At 42.1% G+C, this 17,616-nt stretch overlaps 1 protein-coding gene across 2 annotated transcripts in view; it reads left to right on the top strand.

Moving 5' to 3' along the window:
• Positions 1-14,787, top strand: part of stk17a (serine/threonine kinase 17a) — a 43,127-nt gene extending 28,340 nt beyond the window's left edge. For both annotated transcript variants that reach the window (XM_041968558.1, XM_041968556.1), the window contains 5 exons: positions 10,776-10,923; positions 11,129-11,255; positions 11,352-11,400; positions 12,614-12,793; positions 13,719-14,787. In XM_041968558.1, coding sequence (XP_041824492.1) covers positions 10,776-10,923; positions 11,129-11,255; positions 11,352-11,400; positions 12,614-12,793; positions 13,719-14,088 — 874 coding nt within the window. In that variant the 3' untranslated portion in view covers positions 14,089-14,787. The remainder of the gene's footprint in view (positions 1-10,775; positions 10,924-11,128; positions 11,256-11,351; positions 11,401-12,613; positions 12,794-13,718) is intronic.
• The last annotated feature ends 2,829 nt before the right edge of the window (positions 14,788-17,616 follow it).

Raw genomic sequence — 17,616 nt, 5'->3', positions numbered from 1 at the left:
GGACATGGTCACAAGGTCAGCCAAACACGTTGATGGTCATTACCAAATCGCCCTGCCATTGAAAAATCCAAATGTCACCATGAGTAACAACAAGAAGGTAGTGGAACAGCGCTTATACAATCTGAAGAGGAAGCTCCAGAGAGATCCAGTGTTTCACATGGAATATAACACCTTTATTAATGGGCTTCTTGGTAAAGGTTATGCAGAAAGAGTTCCTGGTGCAGAGCTAGAAAAGGAGGATAGTAAGGTTTGGTATATACCCCACCATGGTGTCTACCACCCGACAAAGCGAAAACTTAGAGTTGTGTTTGATTGCGGTGCTAATTACCAAGGACAGTCTCTTAATGAAGAGCTATTGCAAGGCCCCGATCTAACCAATTCACTTATTGGAGTTGTGACCAGGTTCAGGAGAGAACCTGTGGTTATCATGGCCGACATAGAGGCCATGTTTCATCAAGTACGAGTGCCCCCAGAAGATGCTGATCTGTTGCGATTCCTCTGGTGGCCACAAGGAGATTTGAACCAAACACCCTGTGAATATAGGATGAAGGTACATCTTTTCGGAGCTACATCCTCTCCGAGCTGTGCCAACTTTGCCCTCAGAAAATGTGCCGAAGATTTTGGACATGAATACAAGGAGGAGACAGTGGATAAGCTGCAGCACTGTTTCTACGTGGACGACTGTTTGGTGTCAGTTGCAACAGAGGAGGAAGCACTGACCCTCTGTCATGAGCTCATGTCTCTGTGCGCAAAAGGAGGATTCTGTTTGACAAAGTGGCACAGTAACAGATCTGAAGTGCTTAAGTCTGTCCCAGAGCCCCACAGAGCTGGAAGTGTGAAACAATTGGACCTAGAGAGAGAGTTGGAAAAGGTTCACATTGAAAGAGTGCTGGGTGTGGAGTGGTGTATCAAGTCGGATACCTTTAAATTCAAAATTGCATGGAAGAACAGACCACTTACCCGCAGAGGCATCCTCTCTACCGTCAGCTCTATCTTTGACCCTCTGGGTATGCTCAGTCCCCTTGTTCTGACAGCAAAAAGGATCTTGAGAGATTTGTGCAGAAGAGGAGTTGGTTGGGATGACCACTTACCAGAGACTGTCTCCAAAGATTGGCTCAAGTGGATGCAAGGGCTCCACCTACTGGACAACTTTAACCTAGACAGATGTCTAAAACCTCTGGAGTTTGGAGATGTTGTGACTGCGCAATTACACCATTTCTGTGACGCTTGTGAGCAAGGCTATGGCACAGTCACTTACCTGCTGTTACAGAGTGAGCACCTCCAAACTCATAGTGCTTTCATAATGGGAAAAGCCTGTGTCGCCCCACTGAAAACAGTGACAATACCAAGAATGGAACTGATTGCTGCAACAATGGCCAGTCGTATGGATGTCCTGTGGAAGAAAGAGCTACACATGACTCTTCGGGAATCTGTCTTTTGGACTGATAGCGCTTCTGTGCTGAAATACATCAAAAATCAAAGTTCCAGATTTAAGGTGTTTGTTGCCAATCGAGTTACAGAGATACTGAAAACATCTCATCCTACTCAGTGGAGGTACGTGGATACAACTTTAAATCCAGCAGACGCAGCATCCAGAGGGGTCAAAGTGGAAACATTCCTGCAGGACAGATTATGGTTAATGGGACCTCAATTTCTTCACCAACCTGAAACAGAATGGCCTGTGAATTCTGAACCTGCAAGCCGTCTGTCTCAAGACGATCCAGAGGTGAAGAAAAGTGCTGTGGTAAATGCTGTACAAACTGGGGAGGATCCAACTACTCACTTGATCCATCATTACTCCTCCTGGAAACGACTTAAAAGGGCCGTGGCATGGTGGCTGAAATACAAGGAATGGTTGTGGTCCTGTAGTAGGAAGAAGAAAAATCTAACAGCCAATCAAAGTGAAGGAATCATGCAGCATCAGAGCATGATGGAGGAGGAAATGCGCATGTTTAAAGGTACAGCTGTCCTCAGAAGTCTTATAGTGGAGGACATTGACAAAGCCGAGCTTGCTATAATTCAGTTTTGTCAGAGGAGAAAGTTTTCAGAGGAGTTCTTGTGCCTGGAAAGGGGACAGAATGTCAAAAGAGGTAGCCAACTGTACAAGTTGTGTCCGAGGTTGGAGGATGGAGTCTTGCGTGTGGGAGGTCGGTTAAGTAAAGCAGCACTGCCAGTGGAGTCTAAGCATCCTGTCATTCTGTCAAAGGATCTTCATATTTCTACTCTGTTGCTGAGAAATATCCATCAAGATGTAGGACACAGTGGACGCAACCACATGTTGTCCAAGCTCAGGGAGAAATACTGGATGACCGGCGTAAGCACTGCTATTAGGAAAATCTTGTCCAAGTGCACCATCTGCAGAAGACTTAACGCCACTCCGGTTTACCAGCAGATGGCAGACTTACCCACAGATCGACTCAGACCTGACGAACCTCCATTCACTTGTGTAGGAGTAGACTATTTTGGACCCTTTGAGGTGAGGAGCAGGAGGAGTACAGTAAAAAGATATGGTGTCATATTTACCTGTCTTGTATTGAGGGCTATTCACATCGAGGTGGCACCTTCTCTGGATACCGACTCCTTCATAAATGCTCTGAGGCGTTTTATTGCCAGAAGAGGACAGGTCCGCGAGCTTCGCTCCGATAATGGAACTAATTTTGTGGGTGCAGAACGTGAGCTAAAAACAGCTATTGAGCAGTGGAACCAGGCAAAGGTGCATGATGTGTTACTGCAAAAGGGTATAAAGTGGAGGTTCAACCCCCCTGCTGGATCACATCATGGAGGCGCATGGGAGAGGCTGATCAGATCTGTGAGGAAAGTCCTGAATTCCACCCTCAGAGTTCAACGCCTAGATGAGGAGGGACTCCACACGGTCCTCTGTGAAGTTGAAGCCATCATCAACAGCCGGCCCATCACCAAAGCCTCTACGGATCCTAATGACCTTGAAGCACTCACACCAAACCATCTGTTACTGCTTAAAAACCAGCCTTTATTACCACCTGGAGAGTTCCAAGCAACAGACCTGTACGCCCAGAGAAGATGGAGACAAGTTCAGTATATATCTGACCTTTTCTGGAAACGCTGGACATAGGAATACCTGCCTCTGTTACAGGAACGACAGAGATGGACTGGGGTTCAGAGAAATCTAGTTGCAGGAGATCTAGTTTTGCTCATGGACAGTACAGCGCCTCGTAATTCCTGGATGATTGGGCGTGTGCTGCAAACCTTTCCAGATCGCAAGGGATTTGTTCGGCAGATTCGGATAAAGACTAAGACCAGTTGCTTGGACAGGCCCATATCCAAGGTCTGTTTGTTGTTGGAGGCAGAGGAGGCAGCTTAAGGACTTTGCTGACCTCTACAGAGACTTTGTTTCTTCCAGCCTGGGAATGGATTTTACACCAATTGGTCATAGAGTAGACCAGAAGAAGGAATACTGCATGGACATTTTGCATTTGAAATGTAAAAATGATTTACTGTGTCTCCTATTGTATTTGAAATGTGAATTATTATGTGTAATCCCATAATTCAGGGGCTGGAGTGTAGGAGACATACACGCAGAGGTGAAATAGATAATGTGTGTGTGTGTGTTGCAGAGGTGAATCACGTGGGAGTGGGCATGTATAGGCACGGAAGTGTATAAAGGTGCACACCCACCGGTGATACGGATGGAAAGAGTCGGGGTTAGGGTAGCCGGTAATTTTTGTTGACCGCACGCCTTTTTGCATATCTTCCACACCACAAGCACTGTTCTATCATCATCTGGAGTTTGTTCGATTCTCTGGGTTTTCATTAATTAATAACTCATCTTGAATACGCTGAAATAGCTCTGTGCAGCACGAAAATAAATCATCTGAAAGCATTCTGGATCTCAGCGTATATCTCTCAGCAACTTTTAAGCGCGTCATCAATCTTACAACCCAAGGACCCAACCTCATACTCTTCGCGGCTAAGGTTTTAGTTTGGTAGCCGCAATAATGAGTTTACCTCAGATGCTCATTTCTCCATCTGAGGTCTGCACATAATGATATATGACTTTACACAAAGCATACATTATCCAAGTGTGTTACATGATGATGATGATGACTGTGGGAAGGAAAGCCTTAGGAAGCAGCATTGTCTGTGAGAGAGAAAAACACCCTTTGGTGTTGCTCTGTAACTACAGACTGATAATGTGCTCTGAAAACAAGCTATGGACTAAAATAACTGTTTTGTGTGTTATTCCATCCGACAGTGTCACCATACAAGCTGTGGTGAGTTGAAGTCAGCGGAGGTCATGGCTGGCTGGAGTGACGGTATTAAGCAGATACCAATAAAGGCAAACAAATTCTGTAATTATTCAACCATTCTTCCACTACTTCTTTCCCTTCCTGTTCAGTGTTGTCTAACGACATGTTGCTAACGTCATGAACATGTGCCGTTACTTTTCTATTTAGTCCCCAGGGTTTTTTTTTCTAGGTTTTCGTCATTCCCTGTCATGTCATTGGTCTGTAGAACAGCTGTTTTTTACATTTGAGTACGTAATAAAATGTGGTTACATGTGCTTCTGTTTGTCTGTGAATCTCTGGTCAGACAAACTTTCTAGCTGCTCAGCTCAACAGTTTAATCAGACTGTTTCTTCAGTCTTGTTCTGATGTTTTACCCGATAGGACTGTCAACTCAGGCTCAACAAAATATTAATATTTTAGTCCTTTAGAGGTAATATGTAGTTTATAATTAATAGGAACAGAGTGTACCGGGAACTTGTCTGAGCAATACCAAGTTTGCCATAGTCTTGTGTGAAATACTGCACAGTATAAGCGTCACAGCAGCATGCTGCTCGCTCACTCCAGTTGAACCAGTTCAACAAAGGCTGAATGCAAACAAAGTCATGTGTGGAGTTGTTTTAGCTCCACAAACAGCAGTGGTATGTGGTGTGTCTGGAAAGACAGTTAGGTATTTTGGTAACACCACAAATCTTATCAAACATCTGAGAATCAATCAAGTTATGATGAGGCGATTTGAAGAGGAGGAGGGATGTTGCTAGGGTGGGATGGACGCCAATGGGATCAGCATCACTGATACCAGCCTGAATTTGACTTGGTGTTGTTTTAGAAAGGAAATCTGTGGCGTCTAACAAAGTCTTCTGTTGTATGTTTTTTTTCTGGCTGTTGGTAAACTGGTGCCACCTTTTGGTGGTAGTAATGTACTAATACTAGCTGCTTGTTAGAACAAGACGGTCACCTGGATAGATGAGTGCCTTTGCTTTGCAAACAATGCTGCTGCTACATGCTAGTCATTTAGGGATGAGTACAATTTGACTGCTGTTCACCAGTGCTGACCATGCTGTTACTGTTTGAAAGTCTGTCCATGTTTCTAAAAAGAGGTGAAGACCTTTCTTTTAAGGTTAGCTTTTAACTGAATTTTTGATTATAGGGTGGGCTCCTAGTGCGGACAGATCCCCAAAATATCGTTAAATTTAAGCTTGTTTTTTTCGTTTGTTCAGTTTTTGCAAAAGTTGAAGTCTGTGACTGCAGTTGGAACAGCACAAAATAGCATATCTTCACTGGGTCAAAATGAACACTGCATGGAAAGAAAAGCTAAATAAAATGATAAAAGATCTGCACCTTGATACACGTCTTACACCTTTTTTTCTTTTTTTTTTCATTTTAACAAGAAGGAAACTGTGTCAGATTAGATTAATTTCTGTCTGATCCTCAGAGGAACAAACCTTCATTCCAACAATTTAGTGCACATTCAGAGAGCGGACACGTGGGCAGGTGTGTGCATGTGCATGCAGTGCTAACACAGATTAGCTGCTAATCATAATTCCAGTTCTGTCTGCCCCTCTGTGCTTCTCCTGGTCTGCACACAAGCCTTCAGACAGAATAAAGTGTGTTTTACAAGTCTAACAACTCTTCAACATCAGTCTTAAACTGTAGTTCATTCATAGTTTGATGGTTTGTCATAGTGAAATTCTGTAGTAGTGTCCTTAATTTAAACAAGCTGCTTGTCCAGTTAATACATTTTTACTGTTAAAAAATTAGTCATACTAAATTTTATGATATATATATATTTTTTAGAATTTATCAAACTCTATTTGCATGACAAAAAAGATTTTTTCTTTTTCTGGGAAAATTCGGATTGATAGAGGACTGTTCTTCCCCATGAGCTACAATCACACTTGTACATTCAAATCGTTGCCACTTTTGGACTCAAACTTGTACAATCGACCTTTAACCTGTTGTTGAGAGCTCTCACTTTGATTCGTTGTCCAACATAGTTAATGAGAAGAAGGAGAAGGATAGCCCTGACAATAGAAAGTTAATGTCAAATGTAATATGTCACCCACAATCTTCTCATTAACATTATTTCTTTAAAAGAAGCAACACTTCACAACAATGTGGCTCTAGGAATAGATATGAAATGTACTAACTGAAGTCATCCAAACGATCAGGGCTCTGATAGGCCGCCTCTGTTTGACAATATCAAGAAATACAAAGCGATGTTTGCTTTTTTTTTTTTTTTTTTTTTTCCTCTTTTTTTCTTTACCCTAGGATAGTCCAGGGAACTTCATGTTGCACCTTCCCTTGGTTTGGTTTGCTTTTACTTTGCACTTTACTCAAGCAGATCAAATTGCCTTGACCATGTCACGCAGTTACACATGCTCGCTAGGGGGCAGTATTCCCTGTAACATCTCCTGAACAACAAGAAAGTTCGGCCCACTGATTGGCCAAGACAAAAAACAGCTCATCCACCACAAGTAAACATTGGTGCAATGCCAAGTTGTTGTACTTTTGGGGTAGCCTAAATCTACACTTTGGCTACGCGATATAAGGAAAACATGTGCTATGCAATAACACCCTTGATAATTGTAGCAGTATGACTGCGATAAATTAAATTTCCTGCTGCTTGAGGTTTTTTTTTATAAAACAGCTATACATGCAAAACTCTCATGCACAGACATCCGCTTAACTTTACAGCTGGTATTATAGTAATGCTAGTAGCGTTGTCTTAGCTAACACAGTCAAAAACTGTTTCTGTCAGATAAATCGTAGTTAACATTGATGCACTGATGTCTCACTAACATGAAACGCAAAATAACTTTGAGACCTCTAGATAAGATTCTCTTATCAGTAGCTGGACCACTGTCTAACGTTATCAGTCCAGATACCCATGCTGCTGTCCATTCAGTAGATACACGGTAATTAGGACTTTTAGGGATGGGCCGATACCCATACTAGGATCAGATATACTCGCCAATCCTACCAAAAGTAAGGGGATTGGTATCTGCGAGTATTTCTGTCTGAACACCATCTGATACCATGGAAACGGAATCATAATTCTTTGTTTCCTGCCCATCACAACCACACACAGACACAGGAAGTTACGCAGTCTTGTGTGACCACTGTTTGAGCTGGTAGGCGGAGAAGCAGCTGCACAGTTGTGCTAACATTTAGCATAAATGGTATGTTAGTAATTTGGCGTCATTACTCATCAGAAAATAGCAAAACAGCGACATGCCTGATATGCAGGGCTGAAGGTGACATGAATGCTGCCAAATCTACCACCAATTCTACAAAGCATTTTGGTTGAAATCACATGAAAGAGCAAGAGCTTGCTGCCTTAAAGGAAATGTGAAACAAACCACAGCAATAACAAACTTTAGCAAATGCTTTTAAAAACATGGGGAATTAGCAGAAGAAAGCCAGAAAGCCACTGCAACAGACGTCTTAGAATTTATTATCCTTATTAACTGCCCCTGTTCTTTGTGGAAAATGTTCACTGTACGTCCGATTTCAAGATAGTTTTTAATAGAAAATCCTTGCTTCTCCTCTGCTTCTACCCCTCTTCTCACTTGTTGTTCCATGACCGGTTGTCTGTGATCAGCTGATCGGCTTCTCTGGTGCTTGCACCGTCTTTCTTGTTGCACTTGTTTATTATTCATCTGAGAAAGTGGAAACTAGTGGCTCGTGGTTCATCTTATATTTAACCCAAAGTATTGTTACTGGATGCACTAGCAATAGCAAAAATTTATCAGTCTCGTGTTAATCAGATCCATGTCACTGTCACGTTAAGCTGAAGAATGAAATAAAATTTATAGACCTCTTAAAAAAATAACACTGGTATGGGATCCGTACTCGGTGTTGGCAGATACCTAAACCCTAAATCCCAGGTATCGGGATCAGTGTTGGACAGAAAAAAATGTCATCGGAACATCCCTACTTGCAATAATGGCAGGAAGATGGTGCAACTCACAAAACAGCTGCTGAAGTCTTCTATAGCTCCTTGTGATTGTCCTGTAGGTGGAGATTAAACTTGTGTCCCCTGATGTTTGGCACAAGTATTCAACATGTCTTTCAGAGTACCTTTGTGTTTCATGTAGTTCAAAATAGCCAATGTGCTGTTATGTTTAGCCACAAGTTTGTCTTCATCCACATTTTCCTCGTTCCTCTTGTTACCTTCCACAATCAAAACACTCACTCCATGTGCCTTACTGCCACAGCTGTTAGCATCTTCATAGAGCATCCAGGACAGTAGGAGTACACAGAGCATGAATGCTCAGCAGTATTTGGAACAGCGTCACCGTTTATCGCAGTTTAAGCAATTGTTGCAATACGCAGTAATATCAGTGATGATGAACTTGAAGGTAATGAACTTTCAATATATTGTTCAGCCCTAATCGACACAGTCCTTATAAGTTCTACCATCCCTTTCAGCCCTGGCAAATCACCAGTCCCTCTAGGAATTCATTGCATTTTTGGGATTAGTGCAACCTAAAATGCCAGATTTCTTTTGTCAGCGTTTGCAAAAAGTTGCAACAAAAGTTTTGGAGTTGCATCAGTGTTTTTTTTTTTTTGTTTTGTTTTTTTTTTGTTTTGTTTTTCTTTGCAAAAGCATCTAAAATTTATTTAACTTGACCCAAGTCTACAAAAGAGTCACTGAAAGTGTCCTTACCAGCTGTATCACTGTGATTTGGCAATATCACACTGGACAAAAGGAGATCACTGCAGGGCATAAAACCTGCAGAGAGGCTCATTGGCTCCAGCGTTCTTTCCATGGACACTGTTTACACCCAGTGCTGCTGGAGCTAAGCACAGAGCATCATTAGGGACAAACATCATCCAGCTTATGGTCTGTTTTAAAGGATGGATTCAGGTAAAAACCTGAGGCTCACAACAGCTTTTTATCTGCCACCATTAGAGCATTGGCACAGGACATTAAAGAAGACAAGGAACTACCTTGCTCCACAAATTACTTATTTTTAGATAACAGATTTGGCATTACAGATTTCTTTTGGTTCTCAGGCTCACGGGACCCTGGGTCCTGCACTTGACTCACACTTGGCTGCCATTCCAGACTCGCTATGATATACAAAAAATATTTCATTGATTTAATTTAACTGAGCAAAAAATCAACAAAACAGAAATCAGTTTTCAGTTTCTTTTTTGTCAGACACATCATCTGTCACACATACCTACCTAAAACAAGACACTGTGAATTTGTTTGGTTTGAAACATGAGTCAGATTCTGTTCAGGTTTGTGCTCGAGTTTGAGTTTTACACAAAGTTTCTGCTCCTGTTTGACTACCTGCCATTTGGTTTTTACTTTGGCTGGTGGGATGTAGGCTGTCATCTACACACCATAATGTATTAACCAAGGGTTGCACTTTCAGATGAGCCTATTAAAATACTTTTCAACAAATGAAAGAAAACCGAGGAAGAGAGCTCTGGTCAGGTAACAGCATCATCACAAGTTTCATGGAGGACTCCTGAACAATGCCAAATAATTTAACAGTAGAATTTTGATAGCCTAGTCACAGGCTTAAACAGATGAAAAATGGAATAATTTGCTTGTGACATATTGGATAAGGTAATATTTGACAGGCTGGAGTAGCCCAAGGGTTAGGTGCAGAATAGTCAGGAAGCAGGACAGACAAGTGGAGGAGCAGGGGACACGAGTGGCATAGGAGACAATGAAATAAAATATAATGCCAATGGCCAAAATACAAATTACAGTATGTAACTGACACATTTAACTTAATAGATGTACACGTTGGTGAATCATAAGTTTGTTGTTGTTTATGGTGCCGGTTGTTTGATTCGACCGCTGGTACCACCACACCGAGGGGAAACTCTGACTCGTCCTCCGAGTCATGACTATCGTACAGGTTACAGGTCAGATAGTTTGTTTGATTTTGACTTGAGTGATTTTAAAGTCCTTTTCTTCTCACCTTGAAAACCCAAAAATACAGTCCCTCCTCCTCCTCCTCCTCCTTCCACTGAGATAAAGCCTCATTCAGAAGCTCTCTGAGGGACGTCGTGTCTGTTCCTGACTGCCGTCTTTCTCCTCTCAGAGTTGTTAACTGACCACTTTGTGCCTCAGAGTTTATCACAGGTCAGAGGAAATGAAAGGGGGTTGACAGAAAGCAGCAGTTTAAGTATTTCTGATTGGCTCTGAATGTTTTATTTCCACCAGTGTGTTTTTGTTGAGTGATCTGTCAACAGTACAAATGGCCTCATTCAAGTGAAGCACGTAATTAGTTTGCTATATTTGGAGGTGCTTTGCTATTTCTGCCACCACCTCATGAAAACCAGCACACAGGCATGCACACAGCGTGGTGAAGAAGCTTTATTTCTGCCGAGTATCCTGCTCATTATGGTGAAGTGGAAGAAACCGGAAACCCAGACTGCAATTCGGGTTTGCTCTGGTACTTGCCAGATGGATCTGTTTGTGTCCTTGTGCATCACCCTCAGCGTTTCACAGATAAAAAATGTGTTATGTCTGTTTGCTCATAGCGCTGCTGGAGGAGAGATTTTCAACCAGTGTGTGTCAGACCGGGAGGATGAGGCCTTCAGTGAGGAGGATGTGAAGAGGCTCATGAGACAGATTCTGGAGGGAGTGGCCTTCCTCCACCGGAGCAATGTTGTCCACCTCGACCTAAAGGTCAGTAGAGATCAACAGCTGAGGTTTTTGTAATGGCAGTTAAAGCCTCTGATGCAGTTTGGTCTAAATAGGTAATTTCAGGTGACATTGTCTTGAATTTTAGTCCTCAGCTGATCAGTATGAATAAGAAAAGTGTGTGTGCTGTGTGTGAAAGGGATCAGACAGATGTAGTCGTTTCTTGTCTAACATCAACTTGTCCCATCAGCCTCAGAACATCCTGCTGACCAGCAGCTCTCCTCTGGGTGACATTAAGATTGTGGACTTCGGTCTTTCCAGGAAGGTCAGCAGCCACCATGAACTCAGAGAGATTATGGGAACCCCGGAGTATGTTGGTGAGTCGTTGCTTCGCATAATTTTTTAATCACTGTGTAAGAAATAATGGAGCTAATTTGATATAAATAATGATTCCCATGTTCCTACTCTCCCAGCTCCTGAGATTCTCAACTATGAGCCCATCAGCACAGCAACAGATATGTGGTAAGAAAACCGTTCAGCAGCCAGCTGCAGGTGATGCTTTTCTTTTTGTACAGATAAAGAGTAATTTTATCTCAGGTTAAGGAAAGTTCCTGAATTTTCTGTATATTTTTGTGTCTTTTCTGAAACGTCAGAATCTGAGTTATTTTAAGAGAAATATGTGGAATTGGTCCAGCTTTAGTAAATGTATAACCAGATAACGAAGGGGTTGATGCACTGTATGAAAGTGGCTGACTCAGAAAACCCAGGTAGGATTAGATGTGAGCAGGAGTAAGTTTTTAGGTGAAGGGTGGAGTTATGATGCAGTTTCAATACTGGAAGTTTAACCAGCCCAGACTGGAGCATCTCTGTCATCATGCTCTTCTAGATTATAAACACAGTTTCAAGAGCAAACAGTACTGCACTAACTGGAGCTGATTTCACTAGTGGATGTTATTCTGTTGTGTTCACAGAAACATGACAGAATAATGCAAAAAAGACCCTGTATTTGGATTTAGACCATCACCCCCTCAGATTACTGTGTAGCCATTTTACAGATGATGTAGTATGTTGGCTCAAGATTGAATAATTTTGATAAAATTATCACAAGCCTTAATAATACCAAAATAATACCCTTCCTAATGTATAATATTTGATACATACAGTTTCTTAGATTCCATCACTTTATGGTAAAAGCTATATGGTAAAACACTGTTGTGTCACGTCAACAACTGGTTTGAAAACGTCAAATTCCCACTAATATCATAACCAATCAAATTTCTTAGAGAAAAGCGATCTTAGAGCGCGATGCACGGTACTGCTCCCGTCGCTGTCGTTGGTCGCGTACCGTGTGTCGAGCCCATAATGCGCTAAACACCATTCAATGGAAACACCTTCAAATTGCATTTGTACTTTTTTGAAGTTTTAGAAAGTAGGCTGTGGTGGTTAAATCATGCCATGTTAATACTAAGGGGCCAAAAGTGGGCCAAGAAAACAACCCCCCACACTAATACACCACCAGCAACCTGAACCATTCAATCCAAGGCAGAAGGGATTCCTGCTCTCATGATGTTTCCACTCACTTATCATAAATAAGTAAGTTCATAATCAGTTTATCAGTGAAGAATAACTGTGGTACACATGTTTGTTTTGCTTGTCTGGGTTCAGTTCATAAAGGAATCTGTATTAACAGATGAAGTTGAGAGGATCAGGTTTTAACTGCATGTTGTGTGTTTAGGAGTATTGGTGTTCTTGCCTACGTCATGCTGACGGGCATCTCTCCCTTCCTGGGTGATGACAAACAGGAGACATTCCTCAACATTTCCCAGCTCAACGTGAGCTACAACGTGGAGGAGCTGCAGCAGCTGGACCAGAACGCGCCGTCCTTTATCCAGATGTTGCTCCGCAAACAGCCACAGTCAGTCCACACCAGCAACCCACACCAGCAAACCACACCACCAGACCACACCAGCAACCCACACCAGCAAACCCACACCAACAGTCCACACCAGCAAACCACACCAACAACCCACACTAACAGTCCACACCAGCACACCACACCAACAGTCCACACCAGCAACCGACACCAGCAAACCACACCAACAGTCCACACCAGCAACCAACACCAGCAACCCACACCAGAAAACCACACCAGCAACCCACACCAGCAAACCACACCAGCAGGCCACACCAGCAAACCACACCAACAGTCCACCATGTCCTATTGAACACAAACGTTAACATTGGGACTGTTAAGTACCAGATTTGTGCCAAAGACTAGATTAGCAGCGATTGTAATTAGTTTGTCTTTTTTCCAGCTAAAATGGTTTTGACGTGTAGTTTTTGAGGACTTCTTTTTGCCAGAATGGTTGAAGGAAAAAATATTTTCCAGGAGTGTTTCTGTGTCTGATCTAACCACAGACATTTAAATCTTTATTAAACCAGTAGAAAGCCATAATATCAGTACTAACTTCATTTTTACAAAACATTGATGAGTTTCCTGTAAAAAAAAAAAAGGGGGAAAAGGGAAATTACAGGCTTTTTCCCTCTAAAAATGTGGTTTTATTAGAGGTTTATGGTACAAGTCTTGTAGTTAATAATCCCAACATTACAAAAACATCTCACACTGTCAAAATACAGTAGATATATGGATATGGATCAAACTCAAGAAATTACTTAATTAATTGAAAAACATCTTTCCTTCCCAAATTTCATATCTCGAGAACATTCGCTGCTGAAAAGACCTCAATAAGTGCACCTCACAATTACACAAATTTCCTTAACAGGCCATAAAAGTTACTCTCTCATCTTTATGTAAAATGTTTTCATGTGTTTGTTTTCAGGGACCGGGCCACGGCAGAGCAGTGTCTCAACCACCCCTGGCTTCAGCCCTCAGAGCCCCAGGAGCCGCTGACAGCAGAGAGGATCCTCCCAGTACAGGAACAAGAGGCTTCCAGCTCTGCCAGTAGCTCCACCTGCAGCCCTGAACCTCCCAGCTGCACAAGCACAGTTGAGGAGGAGGAGGTGGAAGGCCCTGTGACAGAGGAGCTGATTGTCATGGCAGCCTACACCCTGGGTCAGTGCCGCCAGTCCTCCAGCGGCTCCTCTGAGAAGGAGGTCCTGGCTGCTGAGCAGAAGGCCATCTTAAAACGCTTCAAGTTCGAGGAGCCCTTCAGTGCCCTGCAGGAGGTCCCCGGAGAGTTCATCTACTGACCTCCACCCAGCACATGCAGCACCAGCCCTGAATACGGGAGAACCAATTAGTGTTGTCACAGTAGCAAAGATTCTCACTATATAAATATATATTGTAATCAGATGCTGTTATTTAAGCTGTTTGGTTTTAAGTGCATTTTTTTAAGTTTCTACCTTCATATTTTTCCACACCGTATCAAGTCTTGACCCCCTGATCCTTCCAACTGCAGGCTATGTTTCATTTAGTTTCCATGGCCCTGCTCCTTGTAGCTGCTGCTCGGTTGTAACATGAATAAGCTGTCTGCAGAAAGCGTGGCCATCAGGTCTTCTGGAGCTTCCCAGCATATATAACTCACTCTGACAGAGGAAGGCACTTAGAAAACTGAATATTACTGAATTTTTAACTGTTATTTTGTTATTGCTGAGTCCACTCAGCACCACCAGCAGCAGGATCTTCGCCGCTGTCTTATGCCCAATAACACACCGGCTTGTAAAGTGTGTGTGTCTAAAATGCAGAGTTGTTTTAGAACTGGAAGCACAGGAAATGGACCAGACCTCAGACATCCAGATGTGGATCCAGCATCTTCAAGGAACCCACAGGACAGTTCTGCCTCTATGAGCAGCTTCTTACTAAGTAACGTCTGTTGTAGTCAGAGCCTGTTTGATGGAGTTTTTAGGCCAAAACCAACTTTGCCAATATCAACATGTCAAGCTAAAAAAGTTTTTTTAAAATTAAAAATTAATTAATTAAAAAAAATTAATTTAATACCACTGATTCTCTGTTGCTTAGCAACAGGATGGAAATCGGCTCACAAAACTGTTGTGAAACCCAAAAAGTGGTTATTTTATTAACAGAATACAAAATTAAAAGCTCTTTTCCTATTTAAGCTGCTGTCAGTTAAATCTGAAAGACAAATGAATAAAAGAAAAACAAACAGATCTCACCTCTGACCCCAGGTAGAGGTTTAGACATGAGCCTTCAGCTGCTGTTAAAGCTCACTGCTATCCAGCTGTTCTCACGGTAAACCTGCCTGCAGTATCTAATCCGTCACAGTTCCTACAGAGAGCATCATACTGGACCAGGACAGGAAGATCTGATTATCCCTGAATGTAACTACAGTGTTGTCAGCAGGACTTTACTGCTACTGAATCAGGTCTTCTAACATCCTCGGCTGTCAGAAAAGCCAGTGTGTCTCAGTTCATTTCATGTGTTTTGATTCTGTCTTTTATCTCAGCTTGATGTTTGATCTGGACTGTGTGTGCAGGTTCAACCACCATCTTCTAATGTGGTTTGTATTCTCTTCATTAGCCTTCTTCCACTTTTTCCAGTAGACTCATCTTTGAGAGGCTAATGTCTGCAAGACATAATCAAACTATTTAAAGAAAAAAGTCTTTGTTTTTGTGCTTAGGAAAGTTCCAGACAGGCTGAAATGAGCTGGAAGTATCTTAGAGGCTGCTGAGATGAAAGCTGCTCAGATTCTCTGCACGTTCAGGAAATGTGCTTCAGTGCTTCCGGTCTGTTCTCCTTTAGTCCATGAAACACTTTGCCATGCTTGATGTCATGGAAATGATGATGTTTTTGTTCCTCGCAGCAGCAGCAGTAAAAGCGATTCTCCATCTAACTGACATTCTGCCTCTCGTTTAACATTTACTGTCACGCGGTCAAACTGGTTTGAGCTTCATGTCCATATATATACATAGAAATGAGTGTGAGCAGCCATTTTTAATTTGACTAATAAACCTTTGTTAAAAAAGGAATGTTTTTATGTGGTTCTCTTTTCTACAGCTTGTATGAGACTGCACATTATTTATGTTTTAGTCTGCATCTAAAAGATGTTTTAGTCATGGCAGATGAACCATCAGCTGATGCAGCCTGGTGAAGATAGAGTTTCTTTTCCATTTTGACAACTTGACCCCCAAACTTTATTCCCAAACAGAAACCAGGATGTTGTGGCACCTGGTTCCTTGTTTTACATGTAAACATCCTGAAGATTGTCAGATCAGGACGCTGATGTAAGCACAGAATCAGCTGTACAAAGAGATTTTTTTGAGTGGTAATAAGATCAGTGGGAAAATGCAGGCTGGGATCGTCACACAGTGATGACTTCAGTATTTAATGTGTTGTAGCTGATGCTGTGGAGCTGCACATGCACATCCACTCATCATATATCTGCTCGTGTTCTGATGACTTGTTTTGCAGCTGGGACTATTTGCTAAGCCCAAACCCACTGCTCACATTTTATTTCATGAAATTTGAACCAAATCATCTTGAGTTTTGTTCATTTTCTCGTCTGCGCTGCTCTCTGAACAGAACCATGTTTGTATCTTTATTTTCTATTTGGTGCCGTGCTCAGAGTAAATATTCCATTTATTTCAGTTCTTTTTGTTTTTAGGCCTTTCTGTGTTTTCTTACAGATATTGCTGAGATATCTTTTTATGATTCTTGTGTCCTACAACTTGTATTTAACAGTACCGTTAGAGCCATGTCACATTTTCCTGTTAGAGCGCAGACTGAACTTCCTGTCTATGAAATTATCTCTGTTACTATGGATACAGCTTTGTACATGAATGTCCTGTACTGTAAATAAACATTTCCAAACTCTTAGGAGCTGTTCTTGCTTGTGTACAGTTGGAGCTAAAGTTTTCAGTATTGATAACAGTCATTTACATGCTGTCAGGACATGTTGTAAACATGAAAAATGTTCAGTGCATATGACTGGATAATTAAGGCCATGTTTGGATCAACAAACTCCACCCCTTCCCGTAGAACGCTTCAAGTAACAGTTGGAATATGAAATAGCCATTTTTACCTGAATGTAACATCGGGGTCGGGGGTGAAGATAGAATGAAGGATGGAATGATAGATGAGGGGGTGGAAGGATGAATAGATGATGGAGGGAGATGATTAGATGAAGGAAGGAAGTTGACAGAAGGGAATGAGGGAGGGAAGGATGGGTGATGGTTTAGCGATGAGGAAGGATGAAAGATAAGAGGAAAGTGGATGAAGGATTAACAGATGAGAGAGGACAAAGAAAGATGAATAAGTGAGGGAGGAGAATGTTGTAAGGAGGGATGGTTGAGTGAGAGAAGGAAGAGGATTAAAGGATGAATAAATGCAGCAAGGCTGGATAAATGAACAAAAGGACGGTGATGAATGAATGAATGGATGGTTTAAAGAGTGAAGGGAAAGGATGAATGGATGAGAGGGTGAAGATGGATGGATGAGGGAGGAAGGAAAGTGAGGATGGATGAAGGATGGATGTGAGAGAGGATAAAAGGATGAATGAAAATTAATGGTTGAGGGTGTGTGAATGGACAAAGGAGGAATGGGGGGATTAGAAAGGGAGAATAAATGGTTGAGGGAGGATGAATGAGGACAGGGATACAAAGGGTGGAGTCACAACAATGAGATAACAGATCTAAGTAGGTAAAGCAGGAAGAAGAAAGCTCACCATATGACTGGAGGTGTGGTGGAGGCGTGGCCTTGATCATGGACCAAAGTTAACAAGTTAACTTCAGTTTTTGGAAAGTTTGACAGGAAAGGAGGCA

The sequence above is a fragment of the Melanotaenia boesemani genome, chromosome 18, assembly GCF_017639745.1.
Source record: "Melanotaenia boesemani isolate fMelBoe1 chromosome 18, fMelBoe1.pri, whole genome shotgun sequence".
Classification (NCBI taxonomy): Eukaryota; Metazoa; Chordata; class Actinopteri; order Atheriniformes; family Melanotaeniidae; genus Melanotaenia; species Melanotaenia boesemani.
The sequence above is the reverse complement of the archived record's forward strand: the minus strand, read 5'-3'. Positions and strand labels throughout refer to the sequence as shown.